A 17704-nucleotide genomic window follows, 5' to 3' on the forward strand; every position below is an offset into this window, starting at 1 on the left:
GGCAAAAAACTTTGAGATCTACCAACAGGAATAGAAAAAAAACCCAAAAAAAACCACGTACTGAAAGCTTGACGTGGTTTAGAATTATTTCCTGCCTGATCAGAATTTGAAGACAGACACACATTGGGATAGTTCCATTTCAGTATTTACTAAGCAGCTGCAGACCTCTGACATACAACAGTGGCCTCCTGACATTATCTCCCAATCAAACATAATACAACATTCTGAGTCTGGGTATAGGCCAGGGCAAGGATCTCAGAGCCAATTCTCCTGTCAAGAAGAAAAGGACCTCTCCCTCATACATCAGTGCAGTTCTCCAACACTAAAAGCACAGTAATGGCCTGGTTTTTCCAAGGTGCTGAGCAACTGCAACTCCTTCTAGAGTCAATGGGACCATGGGCATTCAGCACATTGAGAATCAGGTCAAGTGTTCAATTAAGATCAGAGAAGAAAAAGAAGCTTACTTCTTCAGCTGTATCCTTTTCTATTCGAACTATCTTGTTTTCCCAGTAGATGCGCTGAGATTCCAGCTGGCTTGTAAGCAAATACGAGTACTACAATCATAAGAGATGGGGAAAAAAAAAAAGCAGCATAGTTATGGCAGATTACCATCATTTCAAAGATGCCAATAAACCCAAAGGGCTCCAGAGGTCTAGGAGGCACTCTAAGCATTTCACAGAAGGGTACAAACTGCAGATTCAGTGCACAGACGATGGGGGTGGAGGGGGGGGGGGAATAAATTGTGAAGTCTTTACCGCACACTCATGGGGTTACCCCTGAGTTTTAGATGAGACATCACAATAGTATTTATCACACAGGAAAAGGACAGTAAAAGGGTAAGCCTTTAGCTTTTACCTTCAACAGGAACATGCACTTACCAATCACACCCATTATTTGCATTTGATCTCCTGAGGCAGCAGCTCAGCAGCCACGGACTGCAGCAGTTGCCAAAGCTTAAGTCAGCTGTTTACAGCAGCTCAGCTCTGGCAGCCATGATGGCTGATGCACAGCAGGAGGCGGCAGAGCAGGAGAGGCCTCCCTCCCTACACTAGGCTCAGGGAGGAAGGAGGTGCAAACAAGGAGGGTGCATGTACACTGTGAATGGCTGCTCCCCCTGCCCCCGTAATCACTCTTGCGAGGGTGGTACTAGGGCTGAGGCAGCACCTCCCCCTACCTTTCTCCCTCAATGGCAGCCAGACGGGGCTCTGTACTCTGTCCACGTGGCTACTTTTGCTGCCAGTGGCGCTGAGGCAGTGGCAGAAGGTGGTGCTTCACCCCCTTCGTAATGGTGGCCATGTGAGGGTGCAAGACACAATTGGGTAAAGAGGGGGTGCAAAGGAGGAGGGAGCACACATGCTGCCAACAGCCACTCCCCCTGTTCATGCAGCAATAATATCCATGCTCCCCAGGGGGGCAGCCTCATTCTGCGGAGTGATGGGGTGGGGGGGGGGGTCAGGGAGTGTTGGGATCACAGGGCAAGAAGGTGTTGGCATGGGCTGTAGGAGTCAGAGGTTAAAGGGTCAAAGGGCATAGGGCATAGGAATGGGAGGGGAGGGTTCAAAGGATGTTAGGCACTATGGTCCAAAGGCTGGGTTGGGGCTAGGCAGTCAAGTAACTTTGTATCTGAATACATGAATATTCTGAATTTACATAATGAATATGCAAATGAAATGTTGCCATTCCATCAAAAGAGTTTGGGAATGGGTTTGCCGGCATAAAAAAAGTTTGGGAACCATGTACTGAAAGATCCCTGAGTCAGTTGCTGTGTTTTCCATTTTCAGGTTTAACTCTACAATTGAAGAGGCATTTAAAACTCTAAAAAAAAGGATGAAGTGCAAATCTCATATGATCTGTATCTTTGGGGGAAGAACTGATCTTCAGAGATCAATAAATATCAGCCCAAAATACCTGAGTTCTGACCAGGAATGCTTATTACCAATGCTATTTTGGTGCTTAAACAAGGACTTACTGCTTTACATCTCATCTTTTCCTATTTGACTGTCTAGTAAATTTATAAACAAAGAGTCTGGTAGCATTTTAAAGACTAACAAAACATGCAGATGGTATCATGAGCTTTATAAATTTATAACGAGGATCTGCAAAATAATCTGATCATTTGCTTAGCTACACACTCACAAACCCCAAATTAGGATATAAAGTGCAGGATGAAGCAGGAAGACAAAACCCTTAAACATTTTTAATAATATCCAAGAGACTTTTTAGTCCTGTTTAGAGTTGATGTTTACATAGCCCATCACAAGTGTCTCTGAAGGAAGCTAAAATATTTACCTCTAGCTGTAAGGAATCGATCTTTTCCTCCTGACACATATCCCCCTCACACTCATATTGAACTATCTTCCCATCAGTTTTACTTGCAACCAGTCGATGGACGTAATTATCTAAAGAGAAAAAAGCAACAAAATCAAAAAGTTCCAATTTGAGAAGTCTCAGGTGTTACAACTTGACTGGAACTACAGGAAACACTTTAGACAGCACAGTTAATCATGCAATTTAATACCACAGAGTAATACCGAGGCAAAGAGGTTAGTAATTACTTCATGTATTACCCACATTTCACAGAATCTGCACCAACGCTAGCTAAGATAGTTATAAAAGTTCAGTCATGAGTCAGGGTGAAATGATCAGCAGACAGGAAGTTCTCAATTTCACCAACGCTACAGAGCTGCCCCATGGCATTATGGGTTTATGGCCTCTCTGATGCATCTGCAATGGCTTTACTAGAGAAGAGAGATGGTCCTGGAAGATGAGATATTAGCACTGTAACAACTCTCTTCATGTTAAGTTTATGACTAGGACAGAGTTAAAAATGCCACAGCAGAAAGATTCAGAGAATGATGTCCAAGCAAGCAAGGTTACTAGGAAGAGCAGAAGGGAGAGGTTTACCTCCAGCATAATCCCAAACTCTGTGGTTGGTTAACTGCATTGCATAAGTGTGTTGAGTCTCCTCAAAGTGCTTGTAAGCGTGCCGGCTCACATAGCGGCCACATCCAATGTGCCCACATATTAAACAAATCCAAAGGTTCTGTCAACAGAAAGAGATTTTGCACATATGTAAAAGTACCACTTGTCAACATGAAAAGGGTGCAAATGTAGCTTCAGAGGTTGGAGAAAGCACGTAGCAAGGACAACTGCTGGCATCCTCCCTCAACAGCACACTCTACTGCTTGTATTTCCAACCACCTACCTACAAAATCAAAAGACCAGAGGAGATTTTAACAGGTCATCTAATCAAGTACCCTGCACTCATGGCAGGACTGAGCTCCACCTAGATCAGGGCTGGGCAAGATGTGGCCCAAGGGACAGATCTGGCCTAACACTTTGATCTGGCCCTTGACTGCATCTGGCTGCTTTTTATTTATATCCTGCTGCCCATGCCACCAAATTTCCAGGCAAGGTGGGATCCTATTTAAATGGCTGCTGCCTCCAAGTTACAGTGCTACCCCAGCAGGGGCCTGAACCATGACCTTTTTAAATAGCTGTAGCAACTCTAGGCCAGCTGCAGTGCCAGGAGCTGTGAGCCTTTTGCTCTGTGTTTACTTTGAAAGCCTCCAGCCCCAGAGAACTGTGGGGGCAGGCTAGTTCCCAACCCCACCCCTTCCTCCCCAGGCCCAGCCCTTTCTGGGAGGGAGGGGATGGTTGTGAGCTGGCCCATGACCATATACCAAAATTCATTAAGTGGCCCCCTGTGAAAATTATTGCCCACCCCTGACCTAGATAAATCCTAGTATGTTTTTGTCTAACCTACTCTCAATCTCCAATGGTGGAGATTCCACAACCTCTCTAGGCAATTGATTCTAGTGTTTAATCACCCTGACAGCTAAGAAGCTTTTCTAATGTCCAACCTAAAATCTCACTTGCTGCAATTTAAGCCCATTGCTTCTTGTCCTATTTAACCGGTTAACTGATTAAACAAGATTTCTAACCCGCTAATTGCTCAGGGATATGGGGTGAAGGGCCGCTTAAGCTGGCTGGGACAGTGGTTAATGGGCAAGCATCACCCAGTAAGAATGATAATTAACAGTTAATCACTGGCATCCTGTGTCATATCCTCAAAAGTTAAGAACAATTCTTTTCTCTCCTCCTTGTAACAATCTTTTATTTGCTTGAAAGCTATTATTGTGCCCGCTCTCAGGCTTCCCTTTCCCAGACTAAACAAACCCAATTCTGTCAATCTTCTTATTTTTTTACTCTTCTCTGGACTTTCAGTTTGTTCACATCTTTCCTGAAATGAGATGCCCAGAACAGGACACCGAACTCCAGGTAAGGCCTAATTAGCCCATAATAGAGTGGAAAAATTCCTTCTTGTATCTTGCAACACTCTTGCTAATGCATTCCAGAATGATGCTTGCTCTTTTTGAAAGTGTCACGCTGGTAACTCATTTATCTTGTGGTCCACTATGACCCCTAGACCCATTTCTGCAGTACTCCTTCCTAGACAGTCACTTCCCATTTTGTATGGCTGTCTAGACTACAGGGTTTTTTCATAAAAAGTGTTTTTTCGAAAAAACTTCACCTCTGTCTAGACTGCTGCCGTGTTTTCTAAATTAAATCAAGAGAATACGGCGGTTTTTCTGACAACAACAACCTCTTTTTACAAGGAAGAATGCCTTTTTTCCCCCCAAAAAGGGCTCTTTTGAAAAAAAAAAAAAAAAAAAAAAAAAGCATTCTTGACAGCAAACAGGGTTGTTTTTTTTTTTTTTTTTTTTTTGGAAATAGTGAATCCAGACTGACTGGGTGCTTTCTTTTGAAAAAGCAGATCACTTTTTTGAAAAAAGTTGCGGCTCTCTAGACCAGTGGTTTCCAACCTTTTTACACCCAAGATCACTTTTTAAATGACAGAACAAGCCAAGATCTACCGCCCCACCCTCTATTCACCTCCTCTCCATCACTTGCTATCCCCAACCCTTACACTGCTGCTTCCCTCCCCCCCGCCCCAATTCTTCTGTAGGAAGAAGTTTTTCCAACCTTTGGCTTGTCTAGACTTGACCAAATGTCAGAAAACCCCCTTCTTTTGGAAGCCCTCTTATTCCTCGTGGAAAGAGGAATATAGGGGTTACCGAAAGAGCATGTTTGCTCTTCCACGAAAAGAAGCAGAAGAACAAACGCATCCCTGGATGCAGAAGAGTTTTTCTTGGGTATCTCCGGAATCCTGAAAAACTCCTGGGCTGCATCCAGACTGGCATGATTTTGCTCAAAAGTGGCTGCTTTTGCGCAAAATCTTGCTACCTATCTAGACTGGCCACGAGTATTTGCGCAAGAACACTGACTTTGTACAGTATAAAATCAGTGGTTCTTGCGCAAATACTCCAACGCTCCTGCTCAGGGATAAGCCCTCTTGAGCAAGTATTCTTGTGCAAGAGGGCCAGTGTAGACAGACAGGTTGATTTTTTGCGCAAGAAAGTGTCTACACTGGCGCGGATGCTTTTGCGCAAAATCGTCTGTGCCAGAAGAGATGCTCTCTTGCGCAAATACTTTTAACAGAAAAACTTCTCTGTTAAAAGTGTTTGCACAAAATCATGCCAGTCTAGACACAGTCCTGCAGTCTAGACGTAGCCTCGCTGGGTTGAGACAGGATGTGTAGGCTCCGGGGTGGGAATGAGGGATTTGGGTGTGGGAAGGGGTGAGAGGTGCAAGCTCTGGGAGGAAATCTGGATGCAGGAGGAAGTGGATAAGGGAATGCTGACTTGGGGAGGGAGTTCCAGGCTGGGCAGTGTTGGGCTCAGATGTAGGGTTAAGGTACTAAGTAGGCCACAGACTTCTTGATGTGAGGGTTCAGGAATTTGGGTTGGGGTATGTGAGGGGCTCAAGGGCAGGGGGTTCTGGTGTAGGATAGGCTGAGATGTAGAGTCTGGGAGAAAGGGGAGTGCAGGAGTGTCACAATGCTGTGGCTGGATGGGGGCTTGGCCCCAATTGGGGGTTTGTTGGTCAGGCTTCCTTTTCAAATAAAATACTATGTCAAACACAAAAAGTTTCTGCATTGTCTTTATTTATGAGATGGGCAGGGAACCTGTTTGGACAGGGTACCAGGGGGACAGGTTTCTGTGGCTGGGGATGGGAGAGGGGACAGGGAGCTGGAGAGAGGGGATAGGAAAGGGGGGAGGGGAGGAGTGGCGACAGAGGGTCTCCTGCTATCGCCTCCTCCCAGGATTCTCCCCCGCACGCCCCTGAGGAAGCCGGCACGTGCCTCCTGCAGCGCAGCCAAACCCCCGCAGGCGCCTGCCCCAGGGCCAAACTGCCTCTCCCGTGGCCAAGCCAACACCCCTCCCTTCCCCACCCGCAGCATGGCCAAAACCCTGTGGGTGCCTGCCCCAGGCCAAACCCCGGGGCTGACCCCCACTCCCACAGCGCAGGGAAACCCCTGCACTCAACTCACCCCTCCAGCACCAGGGAAGCTGCCGCACTCCTCCAGGCCCGATGCCCCCTCCCCCAGCACGCAACAGAACTGTAGTAGGGGAGCAGCCCACGCACTTCTGGAACCCTCGGAAGTGACGTGGGCTTCAGACAGGACCACCCCGCAGGAAGCCAGCACTACACTAGATGCAGTTAGTGGGGCTTCTCGAGGGTAGGAGGAAAATGGGGAGTGAGGGGGTGCCCGAATGCTTCACGGTCAATGGGTTTGTGACCACGGCTCTAGACAATCTTTTGAAAGAACCTTTCAAAAACTTTAGAAAAAAAGCGTGTAATCTAGATGTACCCAAAGTGTAAAACTGATTGTTCCTTCTTAAGTGGAATACTTTGCATTTGTCCTCACTAAATTTCATCCTATTTCAGTCCAATTCTACAGGTCATCCAGATCATTTTGAAAGTGTATGGTATGCATGTTGTGAACCACCTTGAAGGCTAATGGCAAAACAGCAGAAATACAGTATAAGCCTACTGAAAGAGGTCTCAATAAATCAGATGCAAGGGCAGCCAGAAGAGTGATCTTTAAACACAAGTGAGAATATGGAAAGCAATCTCTGAACATCTGCTATGCTTCTTAAAGGCCCTGGGAAGATTTTTCACACATTGGGATATCTTTGTGGGACAACATCCCATCACAATGCAAAGTGTGTGCATTAATCCAGCCAGAAGATGGATTAACAGCAGCATTAGGGATTTAGGAAATGACAAAAAGCACCATTGAGATGAAAAATAATACATCTGGATCCATCTCCCAGCCCACCAACTTACCTCTTGAACTCCACATTCAAAGCATTTATTTTCTTCCACAGGCTCGGGTGTTTGGCAGTACCTGCAGACAGGACACCTATAACCATAAAAATCAAGCAAACACTGTTAGATTCATGGAACTTGATGGTTACTGCTAAAACTGAGGAGTTTGTTGCTAACTAGACATGAAGACAGATGTGGCACCCTGGGATTTTGTGGGGTAGTCCCTCCAAAAAACCCCACAAGCCTTCTTTTGGCTTTTTCCTCACTAGTCTGACCTAAATTTGCTTCCCTCCTACACAAGCCAGCAATTCTCGCATTATTTATTCCTGTAAAATAGAATTCTTAAACTGAACTCAAGTCTTTTCCATGGAAAATGCAATACAAATTAACAAATGTCTGACATTTGTCCTCAACATTAAAAGAAAAATCATCCAACACCACACTTCTGGACAGTTATTTTGAACTGGTTATAACAATCCAGTTATTTTGGACTGGCTTATTTAGTACTTCCTTCAATTGATCATCATGATGATTTTGATCTCTGAAGAGAGCTGGAAAACACAAGGCTAGCACTTTCACACACCAGGAGTGGGGCTAGCCCCCTAGATCATCCATCTCACATTTCATGTTTAAATTTGTAATGCATCTTGATTTAGGTCTGTATCCCGCCTGTGGCTCTTGCGAGAATCAAGAACTATGTCAATAACTAGGTTATCACTAGTGGTCTGTGACAGTCTGGAAGATGGGCCATGGGCTTGGAACTCGTCCTCCCTGCAGTGGGGAGCTTGTGCAGATGCTCTAGCCCTGAGCACCCCCACTCTGCTGCAAGGTTGTTGGACCAGCACCGGCTTGCTGCTGTAGGGACGGTGGGAGGCGTGAGCTGGGGAAGTCGGGCCAGTCGAAGGAATGGCAGCTCATGGAACTGATTGCCTGGGATCTCCCCTGCTGCTCCCATTAGCTGAAATCAGGGCCAATGGGAGCAGCAGTGGGAGATGCATGGGAGCAGTGGAAGGCACAAAGCCAGGCAAGCGCCTTCTATCCCCCTCATCCCCAGAAACCTTTTCATCCCATCCCCCTCAGACTCCATACCCACAGTCCTCTCCCCGCACCTTCCGTTGCACCTGGACTCTCCACCTCACTCCTACATTCAACCTCCCTCCCAGTCAGATCCCCACACCCTCACCCCACTCTTACACCATCCCTCCTGGTCAGAACCTCCCAGCCTCCTCCTGCATCCTCCCTCCCAGCTAGATCCCTACCCCACTCCCTCCTATACCCATTTTGTCATCATGGGTTGGCTGGTGGTTTGAGAACCACTGATAGAGTGAGAAGCAACCTCCTGGTTGGAGGCCTGTCTCAGAATCACCTGGTTGGTTACATGTAGAATTTTCATTTCAAGGAAAGAAAAAGCTACCCTTCTCCCTACAGGCACTTCCTAGTTAGATACTCAATTTGAGACAGAACATAGATTGCCTTAAAACCTGCAACAGGGTTCCATGGAGAGTTGCACATTCTCATGGGAGGATCCTATGAGTATGCATTACTGAAGATATTCTAGTCTAGCAAAACAATGTAGTCAGAAAAAATAATAATGAAAGAGTATTAGTTTTACTGATGAGATGTTTTATGCTTTGATACTGTGCCAGGTTTTGGTTAAAAAGGAGCCAAGAGACGTGGATTAGTCAGTTTTTGGCAAAATCCCCTTTCTTTAAAATTTAAAGATTTTGTGATTGATGAGGCACCCAGCTATTTTTATAGACTAGTTATTAATTCAGTCTTGATGAAATTCTGTAAAGAATTCACTTTTGGACAAGACCAACCAACTCTGCTGAAACATGACCTGCAAAAAAAGGGTATGTGTGAAATGTTAACTGTAACAAAGGAACTATGCCTTTCTTTTCTGTAACATTTCAGGCAATCCCAGTTATTGCAACAAATGGCAACTAATTACTAGGAGGAATGCAAAATATGTATGATATATAAAAGTACTTTGTTCTCATTGGGAGATTCTCTGAAGAATTTGACTGCATTATCTAAATGGAATGCATAGAACAAATAAGAGCAAAAATACTCTAAAGGATTAAGGTTAAGTAATTAAAGGCAAGAATGCACAAGCTTTAAGATCTTTGGAAATCTTCAACAGCACACATTTATAATAATAAATGGCAGTTATGAACTACTTCACTCTTTAGTGAAAATCTAATAAATTTGGCACTTAATTTTGGGTGCAAGATTCCCTGCAAAGCCTCAAATGCTACGCCAGCATAAGTAACTGTAAAGGAATACAATTATGACTCGCTCCATCTCCGATTACTGCCTGGGCATATCACAGCCTCAGCCTCCACTGGATTGAGCAACAAAGGAGTGGCCAATATTCTGTCATGATCTTATGCTTCTATTCTTAGGTCCTACTCTCCCCTCACACTTTGTGTTTAGAAACTGGTAAGTAAGGGGTTCAGCTACAGTCAGCTGAGTACAACTTTAGTTCACACACAAAGTCTCTAGAAAAAACAATGTGGTAAAACCCAGCGATTATTATATGGTGGAACTGATGGCAGCTAGCCGTGCTGCATGCAAGGGATTGGTCTGAGTCTGAAGCTTGGTCCTGTACTCCCCAGTTAGAAACATGAGTGCATACCCTCTTGGTCTCAGTCTAGGCCATGATTTTTCCAGCTTGGTGCTATGACTGAAGCAGCCTCCTATTTCCCATTTGCCAGGAAACCTTATCGGCTTGAGACCCCTTTGCTTAGCATTACAGCAAAGAACTCTCTTTGGACTCTCTTTAGAGAGCAGGCCCAATTCTTTGTTGTTACTGTAATGTCTAATTTAGATTGCAATGGCCTGAGAGCAGAGTATTGGAAACATCAAAGATAGACATCTATGGCACAACACTTCTCCTACAGCCTCAAGTTATCCACATGTCACCAGAGCGGACACTGGTCAAATGTAGATAAGAAGCTGAGCCATATAAAAGTGAACAAACTATGGGGCCTCTGTGTCTGAAACAGTGATAACTGACATCTCTGTCCTAAGTATTTTTAGTTCTTCCGGATGCTCTGCAACAAGCTCAGGCCTTGAGGAGCCAGAGGGAGCTTTATCCAACTGTCCTAGCCAAGGACAGTTATCTTCTGCAACTCCTAACAGAGAAGGTGAAGATCACTTGAAGCAGCTCTCATCCCCTCATTAGAGACAACGAGCTGGTCCCATCAATATAGACAAGAGCTCGACCACACCTTCTTAAACACACCACTTTGAATCAGGGGAATAAAAAGCCTCTTACGTGGTGTCTTCCCAGCGCTGCAGACACTGGCTGTGAAAACTGTGGTTACACACCGTAGTAAGGATCCCGTTCACAGACTCATCCATTCTTTCCAGGCACACTGTGCACTTTGGAAGCTCCGTCAGATCCATTACGGGAAGGCTGGCTCCCTTCACAAGAAGAGGTGCACAAGCTTATTGCTGCACACACCATATTCTTCAGGTAAGTTATATTTTGCTACACAACTTCTTACTCCCTAGCCCCAGCAGTAGGGTAAATAAACTGTTTAATATTCCAGTAAGATGAAATGCAGACAAAAAAATTAACAGTGGTTAATCTCATTCACTATTTTTGATTATTCGTCTTACCCATGACAGTGCAAAACTAATACCCAGTTAGATGCAGGGCAGGACATTTCAATGACTTCTAAACATCTGAGACAAGCTATGCCAGAGATATGACTAGGAGCGAGGCCCTCAGTTCTACTCCCAGTTCTGGTACAGTCTGTGATCATGCACAAGTCACTTAATGATCCCTAGGGGGAAGCTAAAGCAGAGCAATTAACTTGTAACACCTCTCTGTGTTGGAATAAGGATGAGGGTGAAGCATCACTGTAAAGATACCAGTTTATAAATACGAAAAGAAATTAATTAGTTTGGGGAAATCCTTTGCTTAGCTCTAGTAGGCCCAACATTGATTCCAACTGCCTCAAAAGCACAGACGTGACATGGTAAATTTATCTGCACTAGGCCCAATTTTGGGAATCAGTAATATCTACTGCAAGAATGAAAAGTTTGGATCTGGAGAATTTTCAGTGATTGCTTATTAGGACTAAGCCCCATTAGTTCAACAATCAAAGGCAGAATTGGGTTAATGCAAGTAAGTATCCTCCAGGCCCACAGACCTACCTGCCCTGTCCACTCCCAGATAATCCTATTAAACCACTTGTAAAAATATCAGAAAAGGAAACTCACATCTTCTGATTTGAAGACTTCAGCCCTCTCCACATACACCAGCTGGCATACATCTTCCTCTATCGAGTTGAATTGTCGACCATTGCAAGCCATGTAAAAGCTATCAGCATCAGCCTATGCACAAACCAAAGGAAGACAGTTGAAGAGGATTTTCAAAGTACCATTATGCTACCAAAAATAAAGATATTTCAAACTCTCTCCTGCTAGTCAGGAACCTTTCATTTCCACATTGGTTTCAGCAGAATAGTTTTCTGCTTGAATTGTCAGGACAAACTGAAGTGCATTGAGGACAGCTATTAAGATTTTAATATTCAACAGCAAAAGACAATTTCTCTCTCTAGCATCAGTTTTGTCCCCAGATCCCAATTTCAGAATAGGTAGGAAGCAAATATTGTATCTTTACAAAAAGATGAAGGAAGAGGCTTGATGAAGATAGTGCTATTCAAAAACATACAACAGTCATGTAAGTGAAAAAGATGGCATGTAACTTAACTACTGAATTCATTTCACTCAAAAGCAGCTCAGACATTTGAGCCACTAATGCCAGAGTAGAAAGAGGCACTCCGAGACCTCAGGCCCAAAACTGTACCTGCCTTTGAATGACTAGCTAAGCCACTTTCTCAATGGCAACACCAGCGGGTGTTAAGATTTTAACATGCTGAAATATTCCAGTGAGTGATCCTAACATCAAGTGAGGTGAGCTAGATTTCTTTATCCCTCAGTGCTATGAATGATAAAATATAAAGTTATTCTTTCCAGTCTGTCCATGTGACTATTTCAAGTCACTTCATATATACAAGTCATACAGCTCCATAGAACAAAATTACGTAGTATAATTCAAATGTGCTTTTGCTGCATGCAGCAATTGCCTCTGAGGGCCTACTGAAGCAGAAATCAGCAGGTTGATAGACAAATGAGAAGTTGCCAAGTCAATTGATTCTAGACCTTTCTGCTAAATTAGTGCAAGGTTGCTCAGAAAACGTCTAGTGCAAACAAAGAAAGTGGATATCAAGTGGGTTTTTCTGCCTTTCTGGGTACATCTATAACATGTACACAATACATATAGGGATTTTATCCATGTGACAGGCATGGAGGAGAACTACAGTATTTGGTCAACTAGTGCACCTCACCCAGTTTTGAGAGAAGGAAAGCTTAATAGACAGTGTATGTTTAGGGGTCCTGTGGATCTTGACAAACACCCCACTCATGAGAACAGTGGACTAGATGTATTAAAGGGTGTTCTCAATTCTTAATTTATATTAAACTACTACTGCCACATTAATCAGGCTCTTTCTGCTGTGATCATGAAGATATCAGAGTAGTTTTATAGGCATGCTATGCACTTCTCCTCCATCCTTGTCTATTTACTAGAAGTACAACCATTTTTGAAGCACCAGCAATTTCACAACACTGTCTGCTGTGATGAAGTCAGGATAGAGAGACGCTTGCATAGCAACCATTCAAGATGCAGGCCTAATTCCAGGCCTGTTAGCCCCAGAGACACTTTAAAGGAAGCATGAATAAGATATTTCAATTTACACAAGAGCATAAGTTGTGTATGATTTCAGGCAACAAAGTAGACTACTAAAGCTGGATAACACCTTCAAATAGTATCTACAGAGCAGTATGCAAGCCAATTCTAAAGTACTTCCTACTAAGGCACAGGAGTCTCATATCTTAGGTTTTACCTGTGTACTAAACTTTATCAGCACCATATACTGATTTGGAGTGGAATCTCTGATGATTTTCATATGTTCTATTACTTCATAGAATGAGGCCACAAACTTCATAAGGTCATGACTGGTCATTGTAGCAGGGACTGTGAGAATACACAGCATAGCACTACGCCTTACATCTTCTTTTAAGGAAGTCATCTTACTAAGAAGACAATAATTAGACTGTCAAGCTGAGGTCAAGTTAGACATCCTATTATAAGACAATACCATTTTACAAAGACGTCAAAAGATAAGTCAGTGCTTCTTGGTTCAAATGGTTCTATTAACATTATTTTAAACACTAACCTCACTGCTTTGTAGCTATTTGCAAGCATTTAAGAATTAAGAGGTTGTGGTAACACGTATACATATGTCCAGGCAAGTTTTGTCATCTTCAGCAAACAGTTCATATGTGCAGCTCTGAAGAGACACACGAGCCCTTTAAAGGTACACCTGTAGTTCCAGGAAAGTAGTTGGAACTTGAAACCACAAATGCTCAAAATATTCCTAAGAACAAGTGAGCAACTGTTATCACTAAAAATGGAAAACGCATACAACATGTCATTGTGTCCTGGTAACTTTCACAATGAATACTGAGACTGAAATTTTCATTCTGCTTCCCAATGTATACAGTAGTGCTCTCTCAAAAACAAAAACCCAATACATTTGGAATGAACAGGTTTCCTATTTTCGCTGTAGCAATTTAAATCCTGGGATATCCTTCAACAAAGTCTTCTCAAACCCAGTCTTTGGCAGCCACTATTTTTAATTTCTCATCACTTCTAACTAGGTATGCTGACAGGAACTCCAGGCCCCAGGACAACACATTAAAGAGCCCCCTTCCCCCCCACACCCTTCACCTTCCTTGGCAGGGCACAAGCCAGCCCTCTCCTTGTCCAGAGAAAGAGGGTTGGTGGCAGAGCACCGCCACTCAAGAGTACCCTCTGGTCGGCCACTGTCCCATTTCTCACCTGCTTGGATGTGCCCCCTTCTCCTCTCTAACCCCCTCTCCCTCAACAGTCCTATGCCTCCCCGCCAGCTTCTCTTCCTACTCCTGCCTGCATCTTTCTGCACTTTTGCCTTCTCAGGCTGGTTCTCCCCCCCGCCCCCAGCCCTTACTCTTTGGAGTCCCATCTGTGGCTCTACCTCCAGAGCTTGGCTTCCTCACTCTTCCCAGTCCAGCTCTCCCCTCCCCACTTCTCCTAGCCTTGCTGCTCCACAGATCTGGGCAAGGGTTCAAAGCAGCAAGGAGCTCCTGCCCTCTCCTCCTGGTGGCTGCGCTGCCACCAACCCCATTCTGCTGACCTGATCAGAGCTTAAAGCAGCAGGGAGTTCCTGCTGCTCTTCCCCTGCATTGCCACCACCCCTCTGCTGATCTGAACCCGGGACTTAATTCAGCCAGGATCTCTGGGGGCTCACTACCTGGCTGCTGAATGGATCTGAGCTCCCCTCAAGTAAGGATTGCCGAGCGGCAGCCCCAAGTTCCCTTTAATTCCACTGGGCCCCTGTGCAATTGTGCCCTTTGCGCTGCCCCGCCCCCCCCACTCGCTTCTAACCTTGGCACAAACAAGCACTACCAGAAGTGACCTTACCCCATGGCTGAAAGTCCTGGACCTGCCTCAGATTCTACCATTACTACAGCTATAAAATTCAGATGGCACTTCAATTTTTTCTGGATGCGAGTATATTACACTACCAGGCTGTCACTGCTCTGCCAGTCCAAAGAGCAGCAGCTCCAATGGTTACTGGCTCACCCTTCTGGATGGCAGCTTAATTCAGTGGCACTGTTCCCACTAAGTTTATAATTAGTTAACCATGTCTTACTTTGTTTTGTACAGGTGCATAATGCCATGAACTATTTCAACTGATGGGTTCCCACTGAAGAAAGAAATCTGGTCAGGAAGTTGCTTAGATGGCGAGTCTGGAGCAGCTTCAACGCATTCTTTAGTTTGCCCATCACATTTACTTTTATCATCAACAGGTGAAGCCTCTGGAGTTTTTCTTCCTTCCATTGCAGCTTGTGTCTCATCTTTTTCAAATCAAAAGCTTTCAGATTACATGTCACGCAACAGAAAATGTAACCGTCATCTTAATGTACAACAGAGCCAGACATCAAATAGTTTCCCTCAAAACAGAATTAGACAATGTCTACAGAAAACAGCATTAGACAAGACTTTGCGCAGCTAAAAATACCCCCACCCACCACATGTTATAGAATAAAACTATGTCGTCAGGACAATTTTCCTTGGGAATTGTTTTGATATAGAATTTACCACAACCTAGTTTTCATATTTTTCCTCTATTCTGAAGTCAAATTTTCCCCAAGCTATAGAATTTTATATTAAACAATTGAGAGTTTCAGTACTGCCTACTAATCGCAGCAAGTAGGCAGTCGCTCAAGTGACTATAGGGAACACTGGTAAGCACAAGGATAGGGTATTCTGAGGCGCATGCACAACAGGTGTATTCTTTGCATTTACTGCCAAGAGGCTGGCCTGCTTTGCCTTGGCTTGCCTTGCCATGCCAAATAGGTTTGCCTACTGTCCCCAAAAAAGCTGGTTTAATATTTCATGCCCTTATTTATTACACAGTAGATTTTGGTCAGTGGACATTCCTGCATGCCCAGCAGTTGGGAAAGTCAGCCCAGTTATACATACTTCTGAGACACAACTTAAGCAACAAGGTGTAGCATAGCCACACAGATGTACCAGAGAAATAAACAGGTCTGAAATCCTCCTTTGAACGTTATGGAATAGGTACCTGGATTGGATTTTATGGTCTCTATGATTATATCTGTCATCTCTCTGCGACCAATATGCTGGTGAATAATTGCTGCTTTTTCCATAGGTGCCTTTCCTTCCAAGCAGGCTGCAGCTGAAGCCAATGACTTATCTTTGATTTCCTCATCAGACATTTCAGTGGCTAAGTGGAAACAATGATTAATGTAATTGCAATAGCTGCCCAGAAGCAGAAAAACAACTCTACCCAAGCAAGGGCAAAACAGACCTGTGTATCAACAGCAATTAGGGCATTATTAGCTTATTAAATTAATTATTGAAACTGCTTTTATTACTTCTTCTGGCCAGCAAAAACATGAATCAGAAAAGTATTGTTGAGAGTGTACTTTATTTCCAATACAATAAACATGTGGTCTGTCACTCTTTAAAGCAGGGCTACTCAACTTTGGAAGCCTCAAGGGCCACAGTGATACTCACAGCATATGCCAAGGGCCGCAACTTAAGTGTGATTGCATATGCATGCAAATAGCTTCTTTTACACTGGTGGACATGAATACAAAAATTAAGGCAAGACTACAAAACACACAGGCCCCATTTAAATCAGTTCTGCTGATATTAATACAATGCAATATTTATCTGATTTCCACCCATATGACAGCACTTTTAATGAGCAATGACAGTCCAGGAATTTAACTACTAAAAAGCATCTGAATAGAAAGCCATTATATTAACTACTTTTTTGTTTTGGCTTCACAACTGTCCAAGAATTTAACAGTCCATATCAACCTAACCTGCACTATAAACCCAAAATGCACCATGGGCAGCATGAAGCCTGAGGGCCAAGTGTTGAGTAGCCCTGATTTAACAGAATTTCTGTATCTACTTAAAGTTAAACAGATGTGAAGCTAAAAAAAGGTCAAAATAGGGTTAGATATCAGGAAGCATTAATTATGCCCCCATTGTACTTTAACTCTGGAGTCATATAACTGCCATCACTGCATATACATTACTGGCAGCATATCCAGATCAGATTTCACAAGAGATTTTAACTGGTAACAAAGGGAGTCTTGATTTATTATCTTTTATACAGGAAAATGGTTCCTTTTTAGATGACTTCATTTATCTGCCTTCACCCCCATGCACTGGGAAAATACTTTTAATAACTGTAGTAGGTGCCTGCTCTAAGAATCACTGAGGAGATGAGTATGGAGAGGGGCACCCCCCCCAACACACGGAGAGGGGCACCCCCCCACCCTCACACCCATTTGCAGCTACCTCAAATTTTAGTTTCTTCTGAGCAAAGTTTTGTTTTAGAAACTGCAAAACAAAGTGAAGCAGCTTTAAAAGCACGTGCAAATGCCCCTCCCTCGAAGGGCAGCGAGGCACCTGCTTTTGCACCCACCCCACCACCCTTCAGAGACGGGCCGACACCCCGCTCCCTCGCTCCACCCACCCAGACCGACACACGGGAGGGGGCGGGCGCCCTGCTCCCCGCCCCGCCCCGCCCAGCCCGACACACGGGAGGGGGCGGGCGCCCTGCTCCCCTCCCCGCCCCGCCCAGCCCGACACACGGGAGGGGGCGGGCGCCCTGCTCCCCGCCCCGCCCAGCCCGACACACGGGAGGGGGGGCGGGCTGGCGCCCCCCCCCCCAGGCCTCCTCGCTCCCCAGAAGGCGGCGCGGGGCCCCCCAGGCCTCCCTCCGGACTCACCGGCCGCGCTGTAGGGGAGGCCGGCGGGCGGCGCGGAGTGCTCGGCCAGCTCCAGGCGGATCACCACCAGGGACACGCTCATAGGGGCCAAGGGCCGGGCCGGCGGGGCCCGCGCGGGACCGTGCCGGGCGCA

General features: G+C 44.9%; 1 protein-coding gene and 1 long non-coding RNA gene across 2 annotated transcripts in view; one reads left to right on the forward strand and one right to left on the reverse strand.

The window, feature by feature from the left end:
- Positions 1-7201, forward strand: part of LOC142818521 (uncharacterized) — a 22542-nt gene extending 15341 nt beyond the window's left edge. The window contains exons 2-3 of the long non-coding RNA XR_012896025.1: positions 4228-4281; positions 6793-7201. This is a non-coding gene — a long non-coding RNA (uncharacterized LOC142818521). The remainder of the gene's footprint in view (positions 1-4227; positions 4282-6792) is intronic.
- The window catches only part of BRAP (BRCA1 associated protein), a 24293-nt gene extending 6589 nt beyond the window's left edge, over positions 1-17704 (reverse strand). Inside the window, exons 1-10 of the mRNA XM_075898735.1 lie at positions 17572-17704; positions 15885-16046; positions 14949-15153; positions 13098-13287; positions 11410-11523; positions 10457-10605; positions 7195-7270; positions 2905-3043; positions 2290-2399; positions 465-554 (exon numbers count right to left, since the gene is read on the reverse strand). Of these exons, the coding sequence (XP_075754850.1) occupies positions 465-554; positions 2290-2399; positions 2905-3043; positions 7195-7270; positions 10457-10605; positions 11410-11523; positions 13098-13287; positions 14949-15153; positions 15885-16046; positions 17572-17653 (1317 nt within the window). The 5' untranslated portion in view covers positions 17654-17704. The remainder of the gene's footprint in view (positions 1-464; positions 555-2289; positions 2400-2904; positions 3044-7194; positions 7271-10456; positions 10606-11409; positions 11524-13097; positions 13288-14948; positions 15154-15884; positions 16047-17571) is intronic.

Source organism: Pelodiscus sinensis, chromosome 15 (assembly GCF_049634645.1).
Source record: "Pelodiscus sinensis isolate JC-2024 chromosome 15, ASM4963464v1, whole genome shotgun sequence".
Taxonomy (NCBI): domain Eukaryota; kingdom Metazoa; phylum Chordata; order Testudines; family Trionychidae; genus Pelodiscus; species Pelodiscus sinensis.